Here is a 21,880-nt window from a genome sequence, read left to right as displayed (position 1 = left end):
CAGGGATCTAACCCAGCAGGCAAAATTCACATAGGCCTCGGCATATATCCTAGCAGAGCAGCAAAATAGATGGTACATATGAAATAGTCTCCCACAGAATAGGGAAATGGAATGCTTTTGCCCTAACTGGCTCTGCCCTTCTCTTGATCTCCCTGGAAATTCAGTATCTATGGGAAATTCAGGTTGCTTTTTTTCTTTTTCCTCCTATTCCTCAACTCCTGCTACAAACCCAATTTTGCCAGGCACAGTCAAAACGTCACTGCTGGTCCCCGTTTAGCCTGCTCTTCAAATGTAACAGGGCAATCTTCCTCAGGAAGATGACAGAGAGAGGGGAGGAGGAGGAAAACAGAGATACCACAAATGTAATTTTGCTATGCTTACTATCTCCCGAAAATTTCTGTCTGCATGTTTATCCTCCTTTGAGGTAGACTTGGGGCTGAAAACCTACTTTTAGAGGTCACAACACACAAGAAATCAAACGATAGAATCCCTAGAACTGCTTAAGCTTTATTGACGCAAGCCATATTAAAAAAAAAAAAAACAACACAACAAAACAAACAAAACAACTAAAAACATTTTTAAAGCAAAGAACGGATTAAGAAGGGGGGGGAAGGGAAGGGAGGAAAGAAGAAACAGTTCAAAACAATATCATCCAGTGCTAGGAATTCGGCAGGCAACATCTATCTCCTTTTCCTAATCTCTTTACCCTCCACCCAAGCACATTTATGTTCCTGAGCTTTTAATTTCTTTACCATCTGTCCAAGTTAGTTCACACCACAGCAAAATACCGTGCTAAGTGACAGGACACATTCAGGGAACTCTCTCGTTCTGTGAAATCTCTAAGTGCCTGCTCTGTTTTAAAAATAACCCACATCATTCATCTTGCGTTTTGAGAGTTCAAAAGGATGGAAAAAAAAAGAAATCTCTTTCTATTCCTACATCTGCAACTGAGCACGATTAGAGGAAGCCAGCTCCCTTCTGTCTCGACATACCTACCTGTAACACTAGTGATATTAAAAATGTGTTGGAAGCAATCGAGAATGAATAGTACTTAAAAGCTGGGTACTAGTAAATCTAAAATAATTTCAGTTGGATTAACTTTTGCTTTTAAATTGGCATATCCCGGGCTGCTAGCTGGTAACAAGCATTCCTGAACACAACGGTCCTTGTTTGATGCGTTGCCATTTGGCAGCCATGGCTCGACATGTTTTTGGTTTCACATTCCAAAGAGAAACCTGACTATTTAATCCTTGTGCTTTGTTTAAAATTCTCTTAAACTAGAGTATCAGATTGAAATTAATCTTATGCTTAAATAAACACTGCAGAAAGCTAAAAAAGCCTTGAAAAAGAACGCTCAACCATGAGATAAACTACAGTATGCTCCTCGCAAAAAATCACCTGTTTTCTCCTTGTTTCTTAAAGGCTGATAATGACCGTTACCCTACTGTTTCTAATTACAAGATTTCCCCTCTTGCATAACATTTTAATATGTTCAAATGCAAATTTAATGCTTGCAGATATATTCAAATAATAATATACTGAAATTGTTTGCTAATCTCCCAAAGCAAAGCTCCCAGATTGCCAAATTCTAAGGCTCTCTAAACCAGCTGGCGGCCACAATTAAAGGTATATAAATATATTTAAAATAATTGTAATTCTTAAAATCCCCAACTACCTGAAAAAGTAAACGCCAAAATTTCTATTCTGAATAGATTTTTCTATTCTGAATTCAAGATTAACAGCGCAACACAATTCCGTTTCAAGTGTTTGGTTTGAGGTAGCTTTAAATAGCCAGATTGTGAAAATTTCTGCAGGACTCCAAAGTTTTTCAAGTAGATTTTCAAGGAACTAAGTGTCTGTGCTAGCAGATGAAGACTAGAGGTAAACAACAGTGAACAGCGAACTCAAAAACCAGGGAACTGAGCTCCTCAGAAATCTGAGGTGAGATCAAGCCTAAACCCTATTAACACGGATCTGTAAAATCTCAGGATAAAGCAAATATATAGAAATCCAGCTTGTTGGCTTGCTACCTTCTTCACATCTTCTCCATCTCCCACCCTGTCTTGTCTCGGGTGTAAGCCTCCAGGTTTGGACTTTCAGACTGCCAGGCTACTGAGGAAGTCGGGCTCTCTTTACAGAAGGAGAGGCAGTTTACTGTCACAAGGATGTCAACAGCAGCTCCGGCTTCTAGATCCATGAAGTTTTACATCAGAATGAAAACTGTACGGAGCCCTAAAGCTTCCCACTGTCAACACCCGTACAGCACGTGTAGAAATGAAAGAAACACCTTCTCTTTAGAAGTGAAAAGCCACCAATCCTAAATTGTGCCCGAATAAACTGCTCAAGCTTGACAATTCACAAAATGGGTTCATACCTCCCGTTCCAGATATGATTTAAGGGATTCTGTCTCATTTAACAGAGTAACGCTGCATTTGCCTCTAAAAAAAGAGAAACACATTTTATGAAAAAACATCTTAAATGCTCATGTGATTCACAAGATGGTATTACTGAATTTAATCTAGCATTGAAGAATACTTGAAGAATAATAATACCATTTGTTGGTGGTTGGTTTTTTTTTTTTGTTTGTTTTCTTTTAATAAAAAGCACTGGAAGAAAACAGTCATTACCTAATGTGCGTGGCTGGCAGAGATTCCAGCTGTCGTGAGAGAAACAACTCACGATGTCGTAGCTGATGCTTCTGTTTCTCTGGTAAATCAACCATTTCTGGATTTTCCATCTCTTCTTCCATTTCTCCTAGTTATAAAGAGACAAAATTGATCATCAATAACAGCGCAAGTATTGACTCTGAGCCATTCAGGATGAGCTGCTCCAAAACCTTTGCTAAGTAACACACATTATTTAGATGAAATCTAACTTCATCTGAACCCTCACATTTCAGCCAACTGAACAATTAGGTAATTAGTACAGATCCTTTAAATGATGCCCGTGAAGAATTGTTATTTATTCACCACTGGGATCAAGGCATTCCGGGTACACGCAGGTCACGCTGACTCACAAATCTGCGACCAACAGACAAGACCATCACTGCACCGTTAGCTCCATTGGGAAGAAGTTAACGCACAATAAATGAGGCAGTCAAAGCAAAGTCTTTCCTCTTTGCCAGGCATCAGTTACGTTAGCCCTCACTCCTCCTCCAGGGTATCACAGACTGACCCATCCCAACTTCAACAGCTTTTGCAGGAAATGCCGACTGAAAAGGTTAGTTTATTTATTTAGTTTTGTTTATTCTCTTCACCCCAACCACAGACGATAGATCACAGTCACAAGATTAACTGGAATGTAACCAAGCGCCTAAGGCCGGTCTTGTAACCAGCCCTACCCTACCCACACCGCCCGCATGCGACTGCTGCGTTTCAAAAGCTTGCTTTATTCTGCAGGCAGTCAGGATCCACCATCTCTGGTTTCCAGCTATCCCGTCTACATTCAACCCGTTCTTAAACGGATGCCAAAGTAAATACATGAAAACACATCCAACACCGATGCACAACTGATCCAAAACATCTCTAGGCACCTTTCTCATAAGATTCAAAGTACTAGTATATGTTATGTGTTCATTAGCAAGCATCCCATCAATTATGCAAGATAAAGCTGTAAAAGGTAAAATACTCCAAACTCAGCTGCAAAGCTTCTCCATGATAATGGACTGTGAAAGAAAACATCGGGCTTTTTCCTCCCCTAAGAAATTAAGGCATTTACTCTACTTTCCGAAACCACGGGTAAAGTTTCCAGACTAGGGCAGAATGAGCTATAAAGTCTCATACATGAATAGTAAAACTCTGGTTTTACGGCAGCAGTTCCCTCAAAGAGCAGACTTATGCCTGCAGCTTAATTCAACAGTTGTTGCCAAGAAACATTTCTAGTCAGAAAACACATACAGACACAGTTATGATTTATATACCCTTAAGATTATTTAACTATAATCCTCACAGTTATCCCAAAATAAAGCAAACGTTTTATAAAAACACTAAAATTGCATTTAGTTTTAAATAGGCCACCATTATGCCAAAGGGGGTGACAAAAAATTATGCGCCCTTCAGGTTCCCCCCAATTTATCACCGTTTTACCACCTTGGAAAAAGACCGGTGGTTTATATCCCCCTCAGGTAAACTGCTCCAGCAAGGAAGGAAAAAAATAGTAGCATGATTAAACCTGACTGCAACATACAATAGCTCTTATACCACATGAGCTGTTAAACATAGAGCAGCGTGCACTTGAAATTTTAATATTTTCCTAGGAACTAGAACACCAAATTTACGTTTGTGCCACAGTTTCATGGTTCTGCAATTTATCTACTGAAGTGGATTCTGTTTTAGTTGAGAATGAATATTGTGGCTGCTGACCCACACTATAAATATACCAGCAGCAATCCACAAACCAGTCTGCAAGTTCCCAGCTAGCCTGCCTGAAAACTGAGTGATGCACAAATAAAAAGGCATTCATGTCTGTACTCACACGTTTTTAGAGAATAAGAGTAGTGCACTGTGTAATGCAGGAAAAATACTGTAAGGAGCAACCTCAAATACTTAATATCTTTGGCGTATTCAATAGCCTAGGGCTTTTAAAAACTACATTTAAAAAAAAAAATATTAACCACTATGTGCCAATCAAATCTACAAACAAAATGAAACCACTCAGCACAACCAAGCTAATCTCGGGAGCTGCATCCCTTCAGCTAGGCTCGTCTCCCAACCAGTGCTTTATTTATGCGTCTAGCTTTTGTAATAAAATAAGGAAGGTGGGACGCACGTATTTCCTTTTTATGCCAGATCTGCCATGCATGGCCTTCCAAAATAAAAAGGTATATTTTAAAAAAGACAGACATTTTTACAGGTAACAAACAACTTCCCCCACCACCAGCCATAAAATTGTCACAGTTCCTGAAGACAGAAGGAGGAATATTCCAAGAAATAACAAACAAATCTACACAAGCATCTTCTCTCCTTTTCCACAGCTATGGTTTAGTACTGAAGAGAATGAACCTGGCAAATGGCATTCGGAACCAAGGGAAGGAGAAGAGAACACAGCACAGGAACCTCCCCGAAGTCATGTAAAAGCGGCTTTGACAAAAACCGCAAATACCACCTCACTGCCTCTGCCCAGACGGCAATGGCTTAAATATGAACAGGGGCTGGTCCAGCCTCAGGTTCTAGGACAATCTTGTCTGACCCATCTGTGCTTTGCCCACCTATAGCTCAAGTGGAGCAGACTGCACCCTTGAGAATGGTGGCCCCTGAGAAATAAGGACCAGTCTTACTTAAAAAAACAACAAAAAACCCCCCCACACCAAAAAACCCCATGTTTTTATATATATATATACACACACATATATATAAAAAATCTTTTCAGAAAGACTTGCCTGTGTTTATGGCAGTACTGCAGAGCAAGTGGTGCGGGAATACAGTAGGTGCAGTATATTGGGATTTCAGTGCTCTCATAAAACCTTACTTCAAAATTAATCTCTCTGCTTGATAGATGTGCTCATGCAGATTTAAAGCTAAACATTTAGGCTTAATACAAACAGCAATATATCAGCTACACAGAAGTAGCCAGTGGAATGCTGCAAGGAGTGTATTAGATTAAGTATTATTTGATATTTGATGACAGAATCATTAATAGCACATTAACAAAGCTTGAAGATGACTTATATTGGGAATAAGAGACAGGTAGATTGGACACAAACAGCAAGGCTCATGTGAAAGCTAACATATACACGGAAAAGTAATTAGAAAGAGTAAACTTTGAGTTGGCAGGAGAAACCCCTGAGGCAGTAATCGTAATTTAAAATGACTGGGTGTGTGAGATGCGAAATTAAACATCAATATTTGCTAGACACTAGCAAGAATAGCAATTTGCTGTAGATCAGATAGGGCTCTCCACAACATGAGAGCTAAAAAGCACCGGCCCTTTCTCTGTATTCTGGGTGTCGTACAAGTAGCTACATGGCAGAGTTCAGAAACGCGCAAAGGTAAACAAGATACAGAAATTAGGTTAGAGACGCTAACAGGGATGTCCCTAGCAACAGAAGAATTACAATCATAGAATCCGTTGGGTTGGAAGGGACCTCTAAAGGCCATCTAGTCCAACCTCCCATGCGAAGAGCAGGGACATCTTCAACTCGATCAGGTTGCTCAGAGCCCTGGCCAACCTGACCTTGAACGTTTTCAGGGATGGGGCCTCCACCACCTCTCTGGGCAACCTATGCCAGTGTCTCACCATCCTCGCTGTAAAAAATTTCTTTCTCATATCTAGTCTGAATCTGCTCTCTTTTAGTTTAAAACCATTACTCCTTGTCCTATCATAACGGGCCCTACTAAAAAGCCTGTCCCCATCTTTCTCATAAGCCCCCTTTAATTATTGAAAGGCTACAATAAAGTCTATATAGAGCCTTCTCGAGGCTGAACAAACTCAACTCTCTCAAGCCTTTCTTCATAAGAAAAGTATTCTATCCCTCTGATCATTTTTGCTGCCCTCCTCTGGACCCATTCCAACAGGTCCATGTCTTTCCTGAACTGAGGGCTCCAGAGCTGGACACAGTACTCCAGGTGGGGTCTCACCAGAGCAGAGTAGAGGGGCAGAATCACCTCCCTTGACATGCTGGCCCATGCTTCTTTTGATGCAGCCCAGGATGCGGTTGGCTTTCTGGGCTGTGAGTGCACGTTACCAGCTCATGCCAGCTTTTCATCCACCAGTACCACCAAGTCCTCCTCAGCAGGGTTGCTCTCCCCCAGCCTGGATTGATACCAGGGGTTGCCCCAACCCAGGTGCAGGACCTGCACTTGGCCTTGTAGAACGTCATGAGGTTCACACAGGCCCACTTCTCAAGCTTGTCCAAGTCCCTCTGGATGGCATCCTGTCCCTCAGGCGTGTCAACTATTATTACTAATTAGTTTGCATGGTATCACTAGAAAAAAAACGTAAAGGAAAAAGGAAAAAAAATGGGGTCAAAACATTGGGAAACACAATAAAGCGAGTGCTACTGACCTGTACAACAGTTCCTCCAGTAGTGAAGGAAGCTTCAACTCTTGGTACTTTAAAAGCTCAACTAAGCAGCTTGGAAGGGCGTGACAGAATTGTTGCATTTGAAGAAGTGAACAACACAGCACCTTTTCCTTCTCACAGGTTCAGTTTCAAGTGGTCTACATTAAGCCTCAGCCTAATTTTCTCTCCACCACCACCACCAGCTATTGATTCGTAGCTATAGAAAATACGGTGAAAGTTTTAACAAATAGAAATCCTTATACCTTGACACTTCAAAAGGAGTCTTCCACGTTATCAGGACATCCCATTACAATCCCACCCAAAACTTCCTGTGATCATCTTTTGCAGCCACAGCCACACAGCAGACAGACGCTATTTCGGACACTTGGCATACCTTTTCTCATTACACCACCCCCAGAAGAGAAAAAACAGTCTCCTCCTCTCAGTAACAACAGAGCCAAAAGTGTCATTAGCGGGTTAATGAATTTGACTCCTCTTGCATGTGTCGTGTTGGGAGAAAATGGAGAAGGGGAATAAAACGGAAGAAATAAATAAGAAGAAAAAGAACTCATCTGTGATGCTGTTGTCAAACTGCATTTAGACTGGTGTTATCTAAAATAAATAAATCACCCAAAAACAACAAAAAACCACCAAATTTAATAGACCCGCTACCTGTTTAGGCACACAAGTCTTATGCAACTCATGGACTGATTGAGTAATGACACCTCACCGCTGCAAGACATATATTTTTAGAAGCTTTGGCACATACAAAACCATGCTGCCTGGCACCCAAACATCAGCTGCTGAAAACTAACCACAAACCTGCCAAACTGGCCGGCACTAACTAGTCAGTCCTCCAACTAGTACTAACTAGTCATTCATTGTTTTACAAATCAGGATAAACATTTTTAATGAAGCAAAAACTACGGCCATAAGACAGATCGCAAGTATTTGGAGATGGCTGGGGGTATCCAACCAATAGAAGGTTATATTCCTGCTGTTGGAAATATTTCCTTAAGAAACTATGTAAGACGTTATATAGAAACTATATATAGAGAAAATATATAGTCACAACATCCAACAGTAGCTTGAAGAGTAAGGTGTCTGTCTTTCTTCTCTTCCATCAAGTTCTGACTGCAAACTTGTTTGCATACAACATGCTATCTCAAACCACTACAAAGTCTCTGGGCAAGAACATTAAATAGTCTCCAACTGGAGAAGCAGGTTCATTTCAGAAACAGGTAGAGAAATTCCCAAGAATAGTTTTGTGAGGCGATTAAAGAGGCTTACGAATAAAAAGCGCTAACAATGTATGGAAGCCATTATAAGGCTGAAAGATTTATAGGACAGCCCAGACAAGCTTTATATCATATGATAAAAATAGTAAGATCACAGATCAAATCCAAAAATCAGGTTGCATACATCAGGTACTAATTTACAGTCACCAACTACAGAATAAGGTGCTTCCAACTAATTTCTTTTCATAAAGAGTTATGAGAAAAGACAACACCTCTCAGACCTGTCTGTTTCAGATATCTAATGGATTATACAAGCTAAAGCATGTTTGTTTGGGTTTTTTTCCTATATTTTTCTTAAACATTGCAACATTTATTTCACAATCACATTTTTCCTTCCTTTATCGGAAGGGAAAAAAAAATATTATAAAATATACACCTCTTTTTTTTCCCATTCATGTTCTGGCCATATCTTCTTACTGTTATTTGGCGCTCTCGCTGCATTGATCTCAACAGTAGGTCTAAAATAAAGGCATCTTAAACAGAAGACTGTGTGAATCCAGAAATGTCTGCAGTCAGAAAGCTCCATTAATCAGCTGAACAAAGGCAGTTAAAAGATCAGCGATGCAGATACGTACATCTACTGCAAATGCATCAAAATGAGGCAACAGGAGACTTCATGGAAATGAACTCAAAGTCAGTGACAGCGTTGAGTATCTCTACTAGAATCTTAACATCCACAAAATTTAATTTCATTATATCACGCAGGATGTAGATATTTTTTTTTCAGAGCAGAGAACTAACGGCTGTCCAAAAGCTTAATTTTACTCTTTTCTCCCTTCTTAAGAAGCCACACAACAGCACATCTATCTAAATAAATGGAAGTCATTTAGTAGCAATTTTATTCTGCAAGAGAAAGAAACATACTGGAAAAAATGTTAGTTACTAATGAAATTTACACTAGGAGACAGCCTCCGTTGTCTCTGGTGGCTCTATTAATAGGATTGTGCTACAGAAGAATTTTCCCATCCTTCAAATACATTTGAAAACGAACAATAAATTACTTGTTTGCACCAGAAAAAAATAATCTTAGATTTCTTATCACAAAAAGAAATCAGCCCTTGCAGGTTCAAGGAGCATTTATACGGGCTCAAGTATTTTTAATTTTCAGACTCAGACATGCGTTTCTTTGAATCTTTCCTACCTGCTTCCTTTGCTAAATCTAGTGAAATGAGACACAGATGAAGGAATCAATAGTCATGTTGTTTATGCTGAAGCTCCTATTAAGCTTCAGTCTTTTTGGATAAAACAAGTACTGCTGCACTGAAGAGATATCAAAAAAAGCTTTGCCTGCTGCCACAATTCTGCAACACAGCCAAATCTCATCTCAACGCCACATGACTTTTTTTTTTTCCAAGGTATAGTTGCAATGAAGGGGCTTATTTGGACTTGAATCTACAACAGAAAATATTTAAATTTATCAAGAAGGGGCTAGTTTTGCTGCATGTTTTCCCCAACGGCACTACAGCACTGAGAACACAGCAAGACATGATATTTGTTGTTAAAACTGAGTATCTGATTTAATCAATCCCCATGCAGTACAACTATGTAGATCTCTATTACATACACATCACAGTCTACTCATATTTACACTAAGAAGCACATTAAAAGACAGTGATGCTTGGCAGCTAAATCATAATTTTGATATGCCCAAATCTGATTGCTTCTTTTTCATTTATGTATGTGCCTACAGGAAAGCCTGGAGTTACAAGGATTGATATGGCTTGCCCGTGCTTTTTGATAAATTTTAAGCAATCTTAACAGCAACATCTCACATGCTTAACTGTTTACAAGTTTACAAGTAAAAACAGTTTAGTAACTCCACCTGCTTACTCTTTCTCCCTTTTACCATGTCTGTTTTGGCAACTGTCTGTTTTGTTAGTGCTGTATCCACCACCTTGCAAGGATGGAGGAGAGGGGTGCTGAACTGGCAGAAGGAGGTGTAATGAACCTAAATCTAAATCCTCACAGGCAACTAGAACGGAGTCAAACAGGGTAGAAGCATCCCAGATAAAGCACCCAACGATATGCAATATGTTGCACTATTTCTCCCCAGGAGATGGATACTGCGCTTGAGACCCAGATAGCCCACCACGCTCACCCCTTCTGAGTTTAGAATGCACAGACCTACAGCAGCTACTCAGCTATTTTTTTTTTTTTGGAACTATCTGAATTTTTTGCAATATCTTGCCTTAAAGGTTTATAAAGGCAAACATCTAATCTATACTGACACATAGATTATTTTTATATACACTTTTTAGAATGTTAAACCTCTGTCTATAATTGGAAGACAATTTTAACACTAATTTTTTGTTTAGAAATCAGCTTCCAACTCTACTCAGCCAGGTATCTCACATGCCTCCAACCTCCCTGACAGAGGAGTTTGTGCCAACATAAGTTAACAAAACATTCTGTAAAGTAACAAAAAAATCAAGAAATTAAGTTATTCAATGCATACATGCAAAGGAAGATGAAGTAAGGTAGCATGAGCACCCCCTGAATTTTATGATAGTTTATTTTTTGTTTTTATATACATATACGTTTGGGTTATTTAAATCAGAAAGTACGGTATGCAAAACAAAGTTATAGTTTTCAAGTCTCCTCTCAGCCTAGACATTATTTTTTTTTCCTAACAAAAGGATCTGTCGTATTCAAAATAGTGATAGAATATCCTAAAATTCAGTGCTTTTAAGTTGTATTTACTGAGCACATTCAGAAAAAGCTATGTTACTATGAAAAATATTACTAATATTGAAATTTAAAGAGAATTCCTGTTAACCAAGTTTCAAGCTGGTTTCCTATAATCAGACTATTTAATTTACTCATAAAGAAAGTTTGATATTTTTTTTTAATCTGCTAACAAAACCAAATGGTTTATGAGAAGTAATGCAAGACAAGCAGAATACTTCCTCTCATCCCAAAAAATAAGAAATTCACTTCTTTGAAGGAAATAAGATCCCTTTATTCAGACCTAACTGAAAACTTCTGTCCAGTCCCTACCATGACAACTAAACCATATCCCAAATGAGGTTTTAAAAGGTTTAAGGGATGAGCAAGAGAGAGAAAGAAAGAGAAGAGTCAGCCAAACAAGTAATACAATTTGCTGAAGATGAGCACAGGAAAAGGACATTTAAGAGTCATAATATTGATACTCGTAACTGCAATATCAAAGCTGTATCAAAGTTTAGCAATTTTGCGTAGAAGCAATTTGAACACAAACAAGCTTACTTGCATGTTTGTCTGCCAATACAATAAGGGTACTTGATATGTCTCGTCTTCTGTAGAAACATACCACCTTTGCTTCCACATTTCCATTGGCAGTCTGAAACAGGAAAAAAGAAAAAAACAACTGAGCACAAATCAAGAACTGAACTCTACGCATCCCACTAGAACACTTCACAAATAACTTGGAATTTTGCACGAGACCTACACAGCATCCCCTTTTAGCACCCTCCAGCTGCACATGCATTAGGTAACACACAAACTCTGGTGTGATCCATTCCAGGGTAGGGAAACAGAGTTTGGCCCTTCCCTCCTAACTATTTCTTGCAGGCTCATCATTTTTAGCAGTCACAGATGTTTCATGGGGTGAGGAAAAAAACCCACTTACCTGCAGTTACAACATATTAACAAGCCACTTTGCTATTTTTCAGGAGATGCCTACATTTAGTAGAATTCAAAGGCATCTTTAAAATCCTAATAACAACAACTGTGGAATACAACAGAACTGAGGTTTAGGCTGTTCTCCAAACTCTGCAGGACAGTAGGAAAGCAGGAAAGAACCCAGCCATTATTACTTTCATAAAAGAAATCACATAAGGTTTTCTTTCTCTGGCAGCACTGGTGAGCTGAACAATGACCAACACCAAAAAAAAAAAAAATCATTCCAAAAGGAGAACCAAGGAAGCTGCACCAGGCAATAAACTCTACACCAGTGACAACATACAAAGACGTCTCAATTTTTGAAAGGTTTGGGAATTTTTTCTCTCAACACTCTTAAAATGAGATAGGTGATCAATCACTTGTAGGATGACACCTGCAAAATTGTGAAACTGGCTTTATACAAACTCTAGGAGAAACACACCTAACTGGTTTGTAACAGCCCCTGTCAACCTAATGCCTCTAAAATAAATCAACAAATAATGAAAATGTAACTTAAAAGAGATGTATCCTACTACTGAAGGGTCCTTAAAAACCAGAGTGATGGCACACGGTTTCAGAAACTAGAAGACTAAGACATAAATTCCCCTCTAGGAATTCTCCAAAAAAAGGTAGTGGACCAGCAATCTGTTCACAAGGAAACAAAATAAATACTGATATACATGCTTGTTGCTAAGATATGAAGGGAAAAAGAAGTTTTATCTTTTACAATACCAGTTTTCCCAACACACATTTTAAAAAAATCAGACAATACCTACATGCACAAATATTCTCCCTTGCAACCTACCAGTTTTTGGTACAGAGCCTACAGAGTTTCTATCCTTTTCTGTTAAATAATTCAGAACTTTTAAATTTTGAGGTACTAGAATACAAAGGCAGGAGCCATCTTGTTAAAACACAGACAGCTACAATAGAGAATTACTGATATCATTTAATTGCCCAGGCTTCATTTAGACCCAGAGAAAAAAGGCAACACAAGATAAATGATTCATTTCAACCTGAAAGACCCATTTCAAAGACTACGTTAGAGAAATTGGGGGAGTGGACGGGTGGACAATGAAGAGGGAAAAGAAGAGTGGGGGCGGGGGGGGGGGGAGGAAAACACCACTTTCCTAGAAAGTGATCAGCAAACCTGCATCCTGTAACTGATGGAATACAGCTATTGATATCTCATGGCTATGGATCCACTGTCTGCTGGGAACATTTTAAGAACTCACTCTTGTTTCATTAATGGAAGAGAGACAGAGTATTTCTGCAAAAGACGTCCACTAAAAAGAAGGAGTTACAAGGATGTCCCAGCCTTCAGATTCATTATTGGTCATTATGTCGATAAATTTTCTCTTGCAAGTGGCTCTTTTAGAAACCCATGTTTTTCCATCACTGGTGGCTGAAGAAAAAGACCTAATTTTAGTCAGTTAATTAAAATTCAAATCCAAACCAGCGATGGATTTCTTCTGTATGGGCTGCAGTGGACATGCTGGTATTAAACCTGAGAAAGTGGCACATTTAGGACAGAGCTAACTGCTTCACAACAGCCTTCCCTCCTCAACTAGGTAAAATTTCAGCATCGAGGACTTCAACTGGCTTCCCACGTACAAGCTATCATGCCTTCCTTACAGATTCAATGAAAGGGAAATTTGGCAGATGAAATAATACACTGGCCCAAAGGACAACCAGCAAAGACAAAGTCTGAGGAAGCAGATAATAGCTCCAAAGCTTCCCGTTGAACAAGAGCCTCCCCCAAGAATGATCAAATTACAAAGCTCTCCATCCTCTAGCAAACTGTTATATTATCTTCATATTGTGTGATCCTGGCACGAATTGAAGAACTGCAGAAATCTCCTGCCCTACAGGTGGGCACAATCACCTTGAGAATGACCTACCACTGACGCTCTCTGTCCTTTCATACCGAAGACCAATCCAGCAGGTCTCAACATTCCAGAAAATTATCAGAACAAAAGTATTTTTAAGCTTCCAATTACCAGAGAACTGCTAAAGACTTGTTTTAATTTTAATCAAATCAAGGAGATCATAAATGAAATTAACTTCAAAGACATGATGGAAAAAATTGTTTACCTTATTGAGCTCTTCTATTCTTCGTATCAAATATGGGTTACTTGAAGAATTTTCGAAGTAGACATAATCTGACAAAAAGAAAAAAAGACTCTTTAAAATATGAACTGCTATAAATCGAATCAAAGCCTCATATCTATAGCTGTTACAGACACCACACGAAATTCATTTCTTGGCACAAGCAGCATTTCAAATGTTCCCACTAAATCCCGTCTATCAAGTGAGGAAATACAAAATCCATGCCAGTATTAGTGCAACCTGAAGGCAACAAGCTCACTTTTTTGGGGGGGAAAAAAAATGGAGCTCTGCTATCAGCCTGGAAAGCAAAGCATATGATCTTCCTTCTCTCTCTGATCAGATTATTTCCACTTTGATCACACTGATGACTGTTACTTGCTTCCCCTTCTTATCAAAATCCGGCCACTTCTCACCGGCAACATGCTATCTTTCCTCTTCTCCTCCAGCTCAGCCTACAGCAGCCACATTTACTTTGAATACCAATGGTTTCATTCTGTCTTTCTCTCTTATCTTTTTCCTCTACTTCCTGGTCTTTTACGCCTATATTATCCTAGAATACCCTCAACAAAACTCCACATTGTAAGCCAAACAGGTCAGTAATAACTCCTATTTTCAAGCAGGATAAACATCTTAAATTACAGGAAGAAAATGAGTTCTTTACCCTAGGTAGTGCCTTCAAAAAAAAAAAAAATCACAGAAGCATCAAGGAGTGCCATATAAATTATTTGGTATTACTGAGCTCCAAGTATAAACACTCTTTTTTAGGAGTAAGGAAACAGAAACTCAAGAGTCCTGGATGGACTTGGACTTTATTTCCCAATACTCCAAGAAGCCAAAGTGAGCTTTAAAGCGAGGCAAAAAGAGGGCTGGAGATCACCTCCCTGCCCGCAGTCACCCACCCTCGGGTGCTGACCTTGCATGCAGATCTTACAACAATTCCTTCCAAGACTTATCTACTAAAATTTAAGACGATTTCCCTCCAGATTTCCCAGCTCGTTGGTGTTTGGGAGCCAAAGGCCCATAGCCCCTGGGCACGACTCAGCTAATCTTCTGCAGTGAGTCCATTAGCACGATGCTCCCACGATGAATGGGCGTTTAGCGGTGCTACCCTTTTGTAAATAGAGACAACTACTGAAGCTATTAGCCTCAATCGCCCTGAAATGCTCGTTAAAGGGTATCTGAGATACCTCCTCCCCAGCCCAGAGGACAGAAGGCACCCCCAAGGGCCCCTGCTCCTGAAAAGCTGCTCTATGCGAGTTAACGATTCCCCTCTTACTTCCACAGTGGCCAGGGAGATGCCAGAGCATTCAGTCACCCACCACGTCCTACAGCAACGCTTCCAATTCCCCGTATAACACTACTCAAGCTCCAGCCATAGATTTTTTCCAGACTACTGCCTACAGCTCACATTATCCGTAGGTCTCTCTGGAGTTAACAGGCCAAGCTACTTGCTGGGTGAGACACAAGAGCACGGCAGCGACCGCTGAGCAAGTGACCCAGCAGGATCTGCAGCTTCCACTACCTGCAAACAGCTCAAGTGCCCTCCTGTCCTTTCAACAAGGCTGGGCTAACTTAGGAGAGTGGTCAGAAATCAAGAATTCCCAGGGGTTACAATTTTTAAAGAAATGGTTTCCCAAGGTCTTGTCTTACTAAGAAATGTATCATATGCCATGAGTTGCAAAGACACCTTGACAATGAAGTCTTGGTTGAAGTGACGAGGTTGCAATGCCAATACTCAAACGGTGCACATCTTGGGTTACCTGTGTACCTTGGGTTACGCAGTGTAACCTGGGCTAATAAAGCATAGAATTACTAGACACCTTTTTTTTTTTTATATTTTTGTGCATTCTGTGCTCCAGACTTCTCAGACTGATCATCATCTACCTTCACACTAACACACATCTGAGCGACTCCCTGACTGCAAGAGTTGGTTCCTCTTAAATGTCACTTCCCTGAAGGCTGTAGACTGGAGAATGATCTCATCTAAGGAATTCAGATTGGACGTCTGGTTTGTAGAAAAACAAAAGTTCCCAGAAATGGTTAAAACACCCAAGTAACCAGATCCTAAATTTCCACTCCCAAGCACCCAGTCACCAGCACACCAAACAGGAAAAAACGGGCTCAACATTACTTTGACCAACTCTACCAGAAGTCACAAAATCAAACAGATATTGGCAGCTTCAGCAATAACAACTGCTGACTGAAATAACAATGACAGGCATTAAGTAATTTACAGATCAGCAGAGTAAAGAGAAATCTTTTTTCCCACAACAGAACCACCCATGTCCTACAAGGGCGTTGCAATGGAGATTGTGGAAACTTGGAGGTACCTCCAAGCTCCCGGCCACCTCTCACCTCAAGGCTCCACCACCTGAAGGACAGGACAAGTTCTTTCCCTCTACCCTTCTCATTACTCTCAAGACAACCAGCTACCCCTCACTTCAGGTACTTTAGCTGAGGTCAATGCAAAAATCTTACATGTGTGAACACTATGACAGAAAATGGCCCCAGATGGGACTTTGAGCAACCTGGTCTAGTGGGAGGTGTCCTGCCCATGGCAAGGGGCTTGGAACTAGATGATCTTGGAGGTCCCTTCCAACCCAAACCATTCAATGATTCTATAGAACCAAAAATGAAAACTAGAGGAAATGTCAATCTCTGTCTTGAAAATATAACCATGTCTTTAATTCCACGGGTTTCAGGTGACTGTTACAAATGTTCACAGTTCGTTCTTCTAACAGCTTTTTTGTGTGCCCATATGTACACATATTCTCACAGACACGTTTCCTCCCTCAAGTGAACATTCACTCAATTTTTCATGTAACTACAGTTTATTGATTGTAAAATCTGGCCTGGATTTAAAGAAAGCTCATCACAGATGAATGCTTTACCAAAGAACAGCTCACGGTGGTATCCAACAGTTTTAAATAATAAAATCCCCCCAACATTGTTTTGCTCAGCAGCAGGAACATCCCCAAACCCACGCTCCGTGATCAGCAACTGCAAATGAACCTCACGCAAAACAGCCAACTGCACGCCGCTGGCAGAAAGGCAGAACCGAAGCTGTCCCATGGGATTCTTTGAGAGCTGACATATGACACAGTGTAGAGGTGCAATACTTAGACCAGTGCTTGATGACTTCACCACATCACAAATGCACAGCCCAGCACGTGTCATCCATGTTTTAGCCTAATCCCACAACTATGTTAAGCATTTCACCAGTAGCTATGCAACTAATGGAGGCCTATTTCCCATTACTCAAATTACCTGGAAAAGGGTTTCTTCCTCTCTACAAGTAATGCAGAGCGCACCGCAAATCACATAAACCAGAACATGAGCAGATACGAGGGGAGTAATTTCCATTTTTCATAGAGTTTTTAAGTACTTATCTAAAAGTAAATGCTATCCTGCGCGGAGAAATGCAGGAGTTACCCACTGTTCCGCATGTACAACAAGGAAATTTTAAGTTCAACAAACCACTCTCCAAACTGGTGCTTTAGCAGGTGGGAGCACTCCAGAAGTAACAAAACCCATGAAGGCTGGTTTCCTGCACACCGGGTTCAAAGGAGGTACAGCACCATGCTCCATTGACCCCTACACTCCAAAACACCCCGTTTCCCCCTCGAGCAGCACTTCCCCTTCATCCCCAGCTTCCTCCTGTGCCGTGGAAGTGCATCCTTCTCATACTGCCTACCCAAGTAATACTATTCCCAGTTTTTTTTCAGGACAGTAGCTACAACCACACACACACACATCGGATAACAGAAACCCTCTACAGGCTCCCAACAATCCGGTTGTCAATGGGAGATATCCTGCATGTGCACAACTGCCAGAGTCTCTGTGCCCTGGGCTGAAACAGAGGATGGGGAAAGAGACAAAATTAACAAGCCTCTAAACAACAGGAAGATACGCATCTCAGCTCCTACCACAGAACAGGAAGGAAAGAGTACACTAAAACAAAAAATAAAGTCTAGGAACAGAAAAGTAGAGCCTGATAGCAAGCAAAACCAGTCAGACTCTTCGAACATAACAGACTGACTATTCTTTCTAATTTATTGGTTTACAGGACTGAAGAAAAGAACCAGCCTATCCCCTCTGCACCCCAAGAGCACAGCACATCTCCTTCCTTACCCACAGCACCCGCCACGAACACACAAAGCTCACCCCTTACCACCCAACCGCCTGAACGAAGGTTGGAGACTCAATCCCATACCTTCACAACAGCTTGCAGCTTAAACTCACAATGCCCAAATTAATCAGCCATGCATCCACACCGTGATCTTAATTAACAGCATCGCTTGTGCACATTACGGAATTCCCTATGATCAGACTAAAGCAAAGGCTGAGGAGCGTGGCAACACCACAAGGCAGTAAGGACCATCATGTATATCACCACCTTCTGACAGAAACTCAAGATTTTCTTCCTCTTGCCTGTACTGTTGTAGAGCAGAAGTACCCGCATACATGGATCTACTCAAAAAGCCTTTCTATCCTATAACTTTTTTTTTCTGAAGCTGAGAATATACCCAACTTATTATAAAGCAATACTATATTACACAGGTACTGAACTTCTATAACAGACACAAGCATACTTGCAACAGTCCAGCAGCTAAAACTAGAACCACAGAAGATGGAAATTTTCCACAAAGACAGTAAAATAAGTGTTTTCAATTAGCAATAAACATAACAGACTTTCTTTTTGCTCTCATATACTTTTAAGACACTCATGCAGAATAGCTCCCCCTCTGATGTCTTCATATCAGCTGTTGATTAAGTCTACATCGGTGCATGGAAAAGAAAATCAGGAGGGTGTACCGCAAAAGAAAGAACACACATTGTCTAGAGGTCATATATTTATAAGATTAGACATGTCTGAACTACCTAATAACCTTACGGGCTTTTAGGTGATCAAGTTGCAAAAATGCCCAAAAGTATTTTTATCCTTCACAACTTACATTTGCCTTTCAAGGTGCAAGTGCCTTCTGAGGACTGACCTTGCTGAATGCTCCCTACCTTACCTCCCGAAAGCCTTACAACATGCCGTGGACTGCACTAGCCTACAGATGTACCCAGGACCGGAGGGAGGCTGAAGCCTTCCTCTTCCCACGCTACCGCTGCTGGCTACCATGTGCCTTTCCAGAGAAGTGATAAAGAAGTAACTTCACAGTTGCAAATATTTCCTCTGCCCAATCCACAAAGCTGCTGCCCTGAATTAAAGATGAGCGTCAAGAGAGTGCATAAACTTATGATGACCTGCTTACTTTGTGACTTATCTTACGGGAAATATGTGCCTCCTCATTCTCTGGATTTCCAGTTCAATTTTGGGCCAGTTTCTTTCGGTAAGCACCAGTTTCCAAATCACTCAGCAGCTTGGTCCTGAATCTGTCAATCACTTTTCATTTTGGGTAATACAATCCCTCCTGGTCTACGTTCTCAAGAAAGAGGAGGCTGGAGAAGCTAACACTGCTTTCAGCCTACAAGTCAAGCCATCTCACCTGGCAGAGCCCATGTCCTATTGCCTTCTGGCTGTTCAGAAAAGCAGCTGTCACCTGGTGAAACGTTTAGCTACAGAACATACAGAGTTTCAACAAAGCAAGCCCTAATATTTTCATTACCGGAAAAGCAAAGCTGAAACAGTTGTTTCTGTTGCTGAAAGAATTATGAGGTCAAATACACCGAGCCGTATACATGAACCAGGTATTTACAATTAATGTCTTCCACAGATCGACAAAGGTATTAAAGATGTGCTGTCAGCACAAGTTCAATTCGTATTTACTGGAATATTTACTGGGCAGCAGTATTTGTGGCTACTGCAAGCACAGGATACGTGCTGCCTCCTCATCCTCAGCTTGCTGCACCATGGGCAACACCACTACTGCTCCTTAAAACAGGAGTGGAAATGGAGCAACACAAGCACCCGAAATACCTATAGTCATTTAGTGAGGGACGTGGCAAAAGCAAGCACCACCTCATGAAGAAATCTCCACTCTATACAGTTAACAGTGAGCCATCACTAAATTTAGTAGGATAGTTGGGGTACCCCAGTTAAATCAAGCTGAAGCGAACAAGTCAAAAGGCTTACGAGGACAGAGATCAAAACAAATAAGCCTTGACTGAAATCTTTAACCAAGATACACCTCTCAAAAGGGACCACGCTTGTAAGAAGAATCCACTGCTCACACAACATGCTCCCAAGATTAGCTGCCTGGTCTCAATAAAAAGGCTTAGCCACAAGAAAACGGAAAAATTACCTAAGTGACAAGTTCTCACTGCTAAAGCAGAAAGCCTGGTTTTTCACCAACGGATCAAGATTAACACACCGCTGCACCACTTCCTTAAGCCCAGAGCCTGCAGGAAACTTCCTAGATATAAATTAGCAATGATAGCTCAACTCGGCGTGTGCACGTCCATCTAGAACAGCGACTACCCTGCCTCTACACATGCAGCGAAAACAGTCCCAAGTCAGGTAAAAACAGACAAGATTTCTTTCAGCAAGGAAGGCTGCCACCCTCAAGAGCTACCAGTCACAGGACTCAGCAGGCTCTGGAGGTCAATCAAATGTTTTAGATCACCATCAGGTCTACAGACATCGCAAACTCTGTTCAAGGAGGGTGGGATGGCTCCATGCGCAAGCAAAGTGATCCACAGTCAAATTCTCCCAACGTACTTGTAGCTTCTCAGACTGGAGCCAGAAAACACTCTTAAAGGAACTGTTGCAGCCCTACCCTTCCCTTTACAATTTCCTCCTTCAGCCTGGCAGTTAATAATCTTCACTTGGGAGTTTCTACAGCATGACTCGTCTGCTAGCTCCCATAGCTTTCCAAGTTCAGTAGATGTTGAGAGTTGGCCTGTGCAAGCAGCTATATGAGCACACTCCCTCCAAAATAGCAGTTATATCTAGGTAATTACATGCTGAAATTACACGTGTAGGAAAATCTTAATTTTCAATGCTGTTTTATAAAATATTTGTTTCTCCTACGAGACCAACTTTTGCAACTTTACAATGGAAAGTTGCATTTACCCTCCTGGAGGGTGTGCAGAGAGCTAACAAGAGTGCCTGTACAATCCTGAGCCTATAAGGATGATGCCTTCCTGGTACATCCCAACACCCATGTGCCAAGCACGTTAGTGGTGAGCAAGCATTCGGCCTCTCCAGATTCTATCAGCCCATATAACACACTGTAAAACGTCTAAAAAAATTAATTTATAGATGTACATATACAAACATATGCAGTATGTTCAGCTCAAATTCCCCTTTGCACCCCTTCTCCAAGAAAAACATGACTTGGAAGAACCTGGGAGCTGTAAAGTGAAGAGTCCGGATACGTGCAAGGAAAGGACAACTCGGTTTCATTTAATAAACTAAAGGCTCTCTAATGACAATCAAATTCCAGGCATTCATGTACAAACATACATGTGCAGAAGCGCCGCTCAAGACTGCTTTGTACTAAACGAAGTTCAGCCTCACATATTCAAAACGCATGGCAGAAGTCCATGTTCTCTGTTTCATACCAGCTTCTACTCTTATTTTCAATAATAAAATATAGAACAAGATGCCATTCTGGCCCCCAGCAGTGAAAAGGAAAAAAAGTGGCAGATTCATAAATATACAAGTGAGAAACCCATGTACTTTTTGCCAAGTCCCCATGAAACATGCACTTGAACAAAAACGGGTAAAAGCTGATAGTCAGTGCAAGTATCAACACCTTACTTTAATATACTTTAATATCATACTTTAACTCAGAGTCAGCATGCTTGTAAGAAACGGGTAGTTGATTTTCTTGAGTTTGTTAATTGATCTCTTTTTCTAATGACTACACTCTTATTTCTAACAG

General features: G+C 40.7%; 1 protein-coding gene across 3 annotated transcripts in view; it reads right to left on the bottom strand.

Annotated features, from left to right (window-relative positions):
• Positions 1-21,880, bottom strand: part of MTA1 (metastasis associated 1) — an 88,394-nt gene that overhangs the window by 54,774 nt on the left and 11,740 nt on the right. For all 3 annotated transcript variants that reach the window (XM_054210563.1, XM_054210564.1, XM_054210566.1), the window contains exons 2-5: positions 14,031-14,098; positions 11,523-11,616; positions 2,628-2,754; positions 2,375-2,438 (exon numbers count right to left, since the gene is read on the bottom strand). In XM_054210563.1, coding sequence (XP_054066538.1) covers positions 2,375-2,438; positions 2,628-2,754; positions 11,523-11,616; positions 14,031-14,098 — 353 coding nt within the window. The remainder of the gene's footprint in view (positions 1-2,374; positions 2,439-2,627; positions 2,755-11,522; positions 11,617-14,030; positions 14,099-21,880) is intronic.

This window comes from Rissa tridactyla, chromosome 8 (genome assembly GCF_028500815.1).
Source record: "Rissa tridactyla isolate bRisTri1 chromosome 8, bRisTri1.patW.cur.20221130, whole genome shotgun sequence".
Classification (NCBI taxonomy): Eukaryota; Metazoa; Chordata; class Aves; order Charadriiformes; family Laridae; genus Rissa; species Rissa tridactyla.
This window is presented reverse-complemented; position numbering and strand designations above follow the sequence as displayed.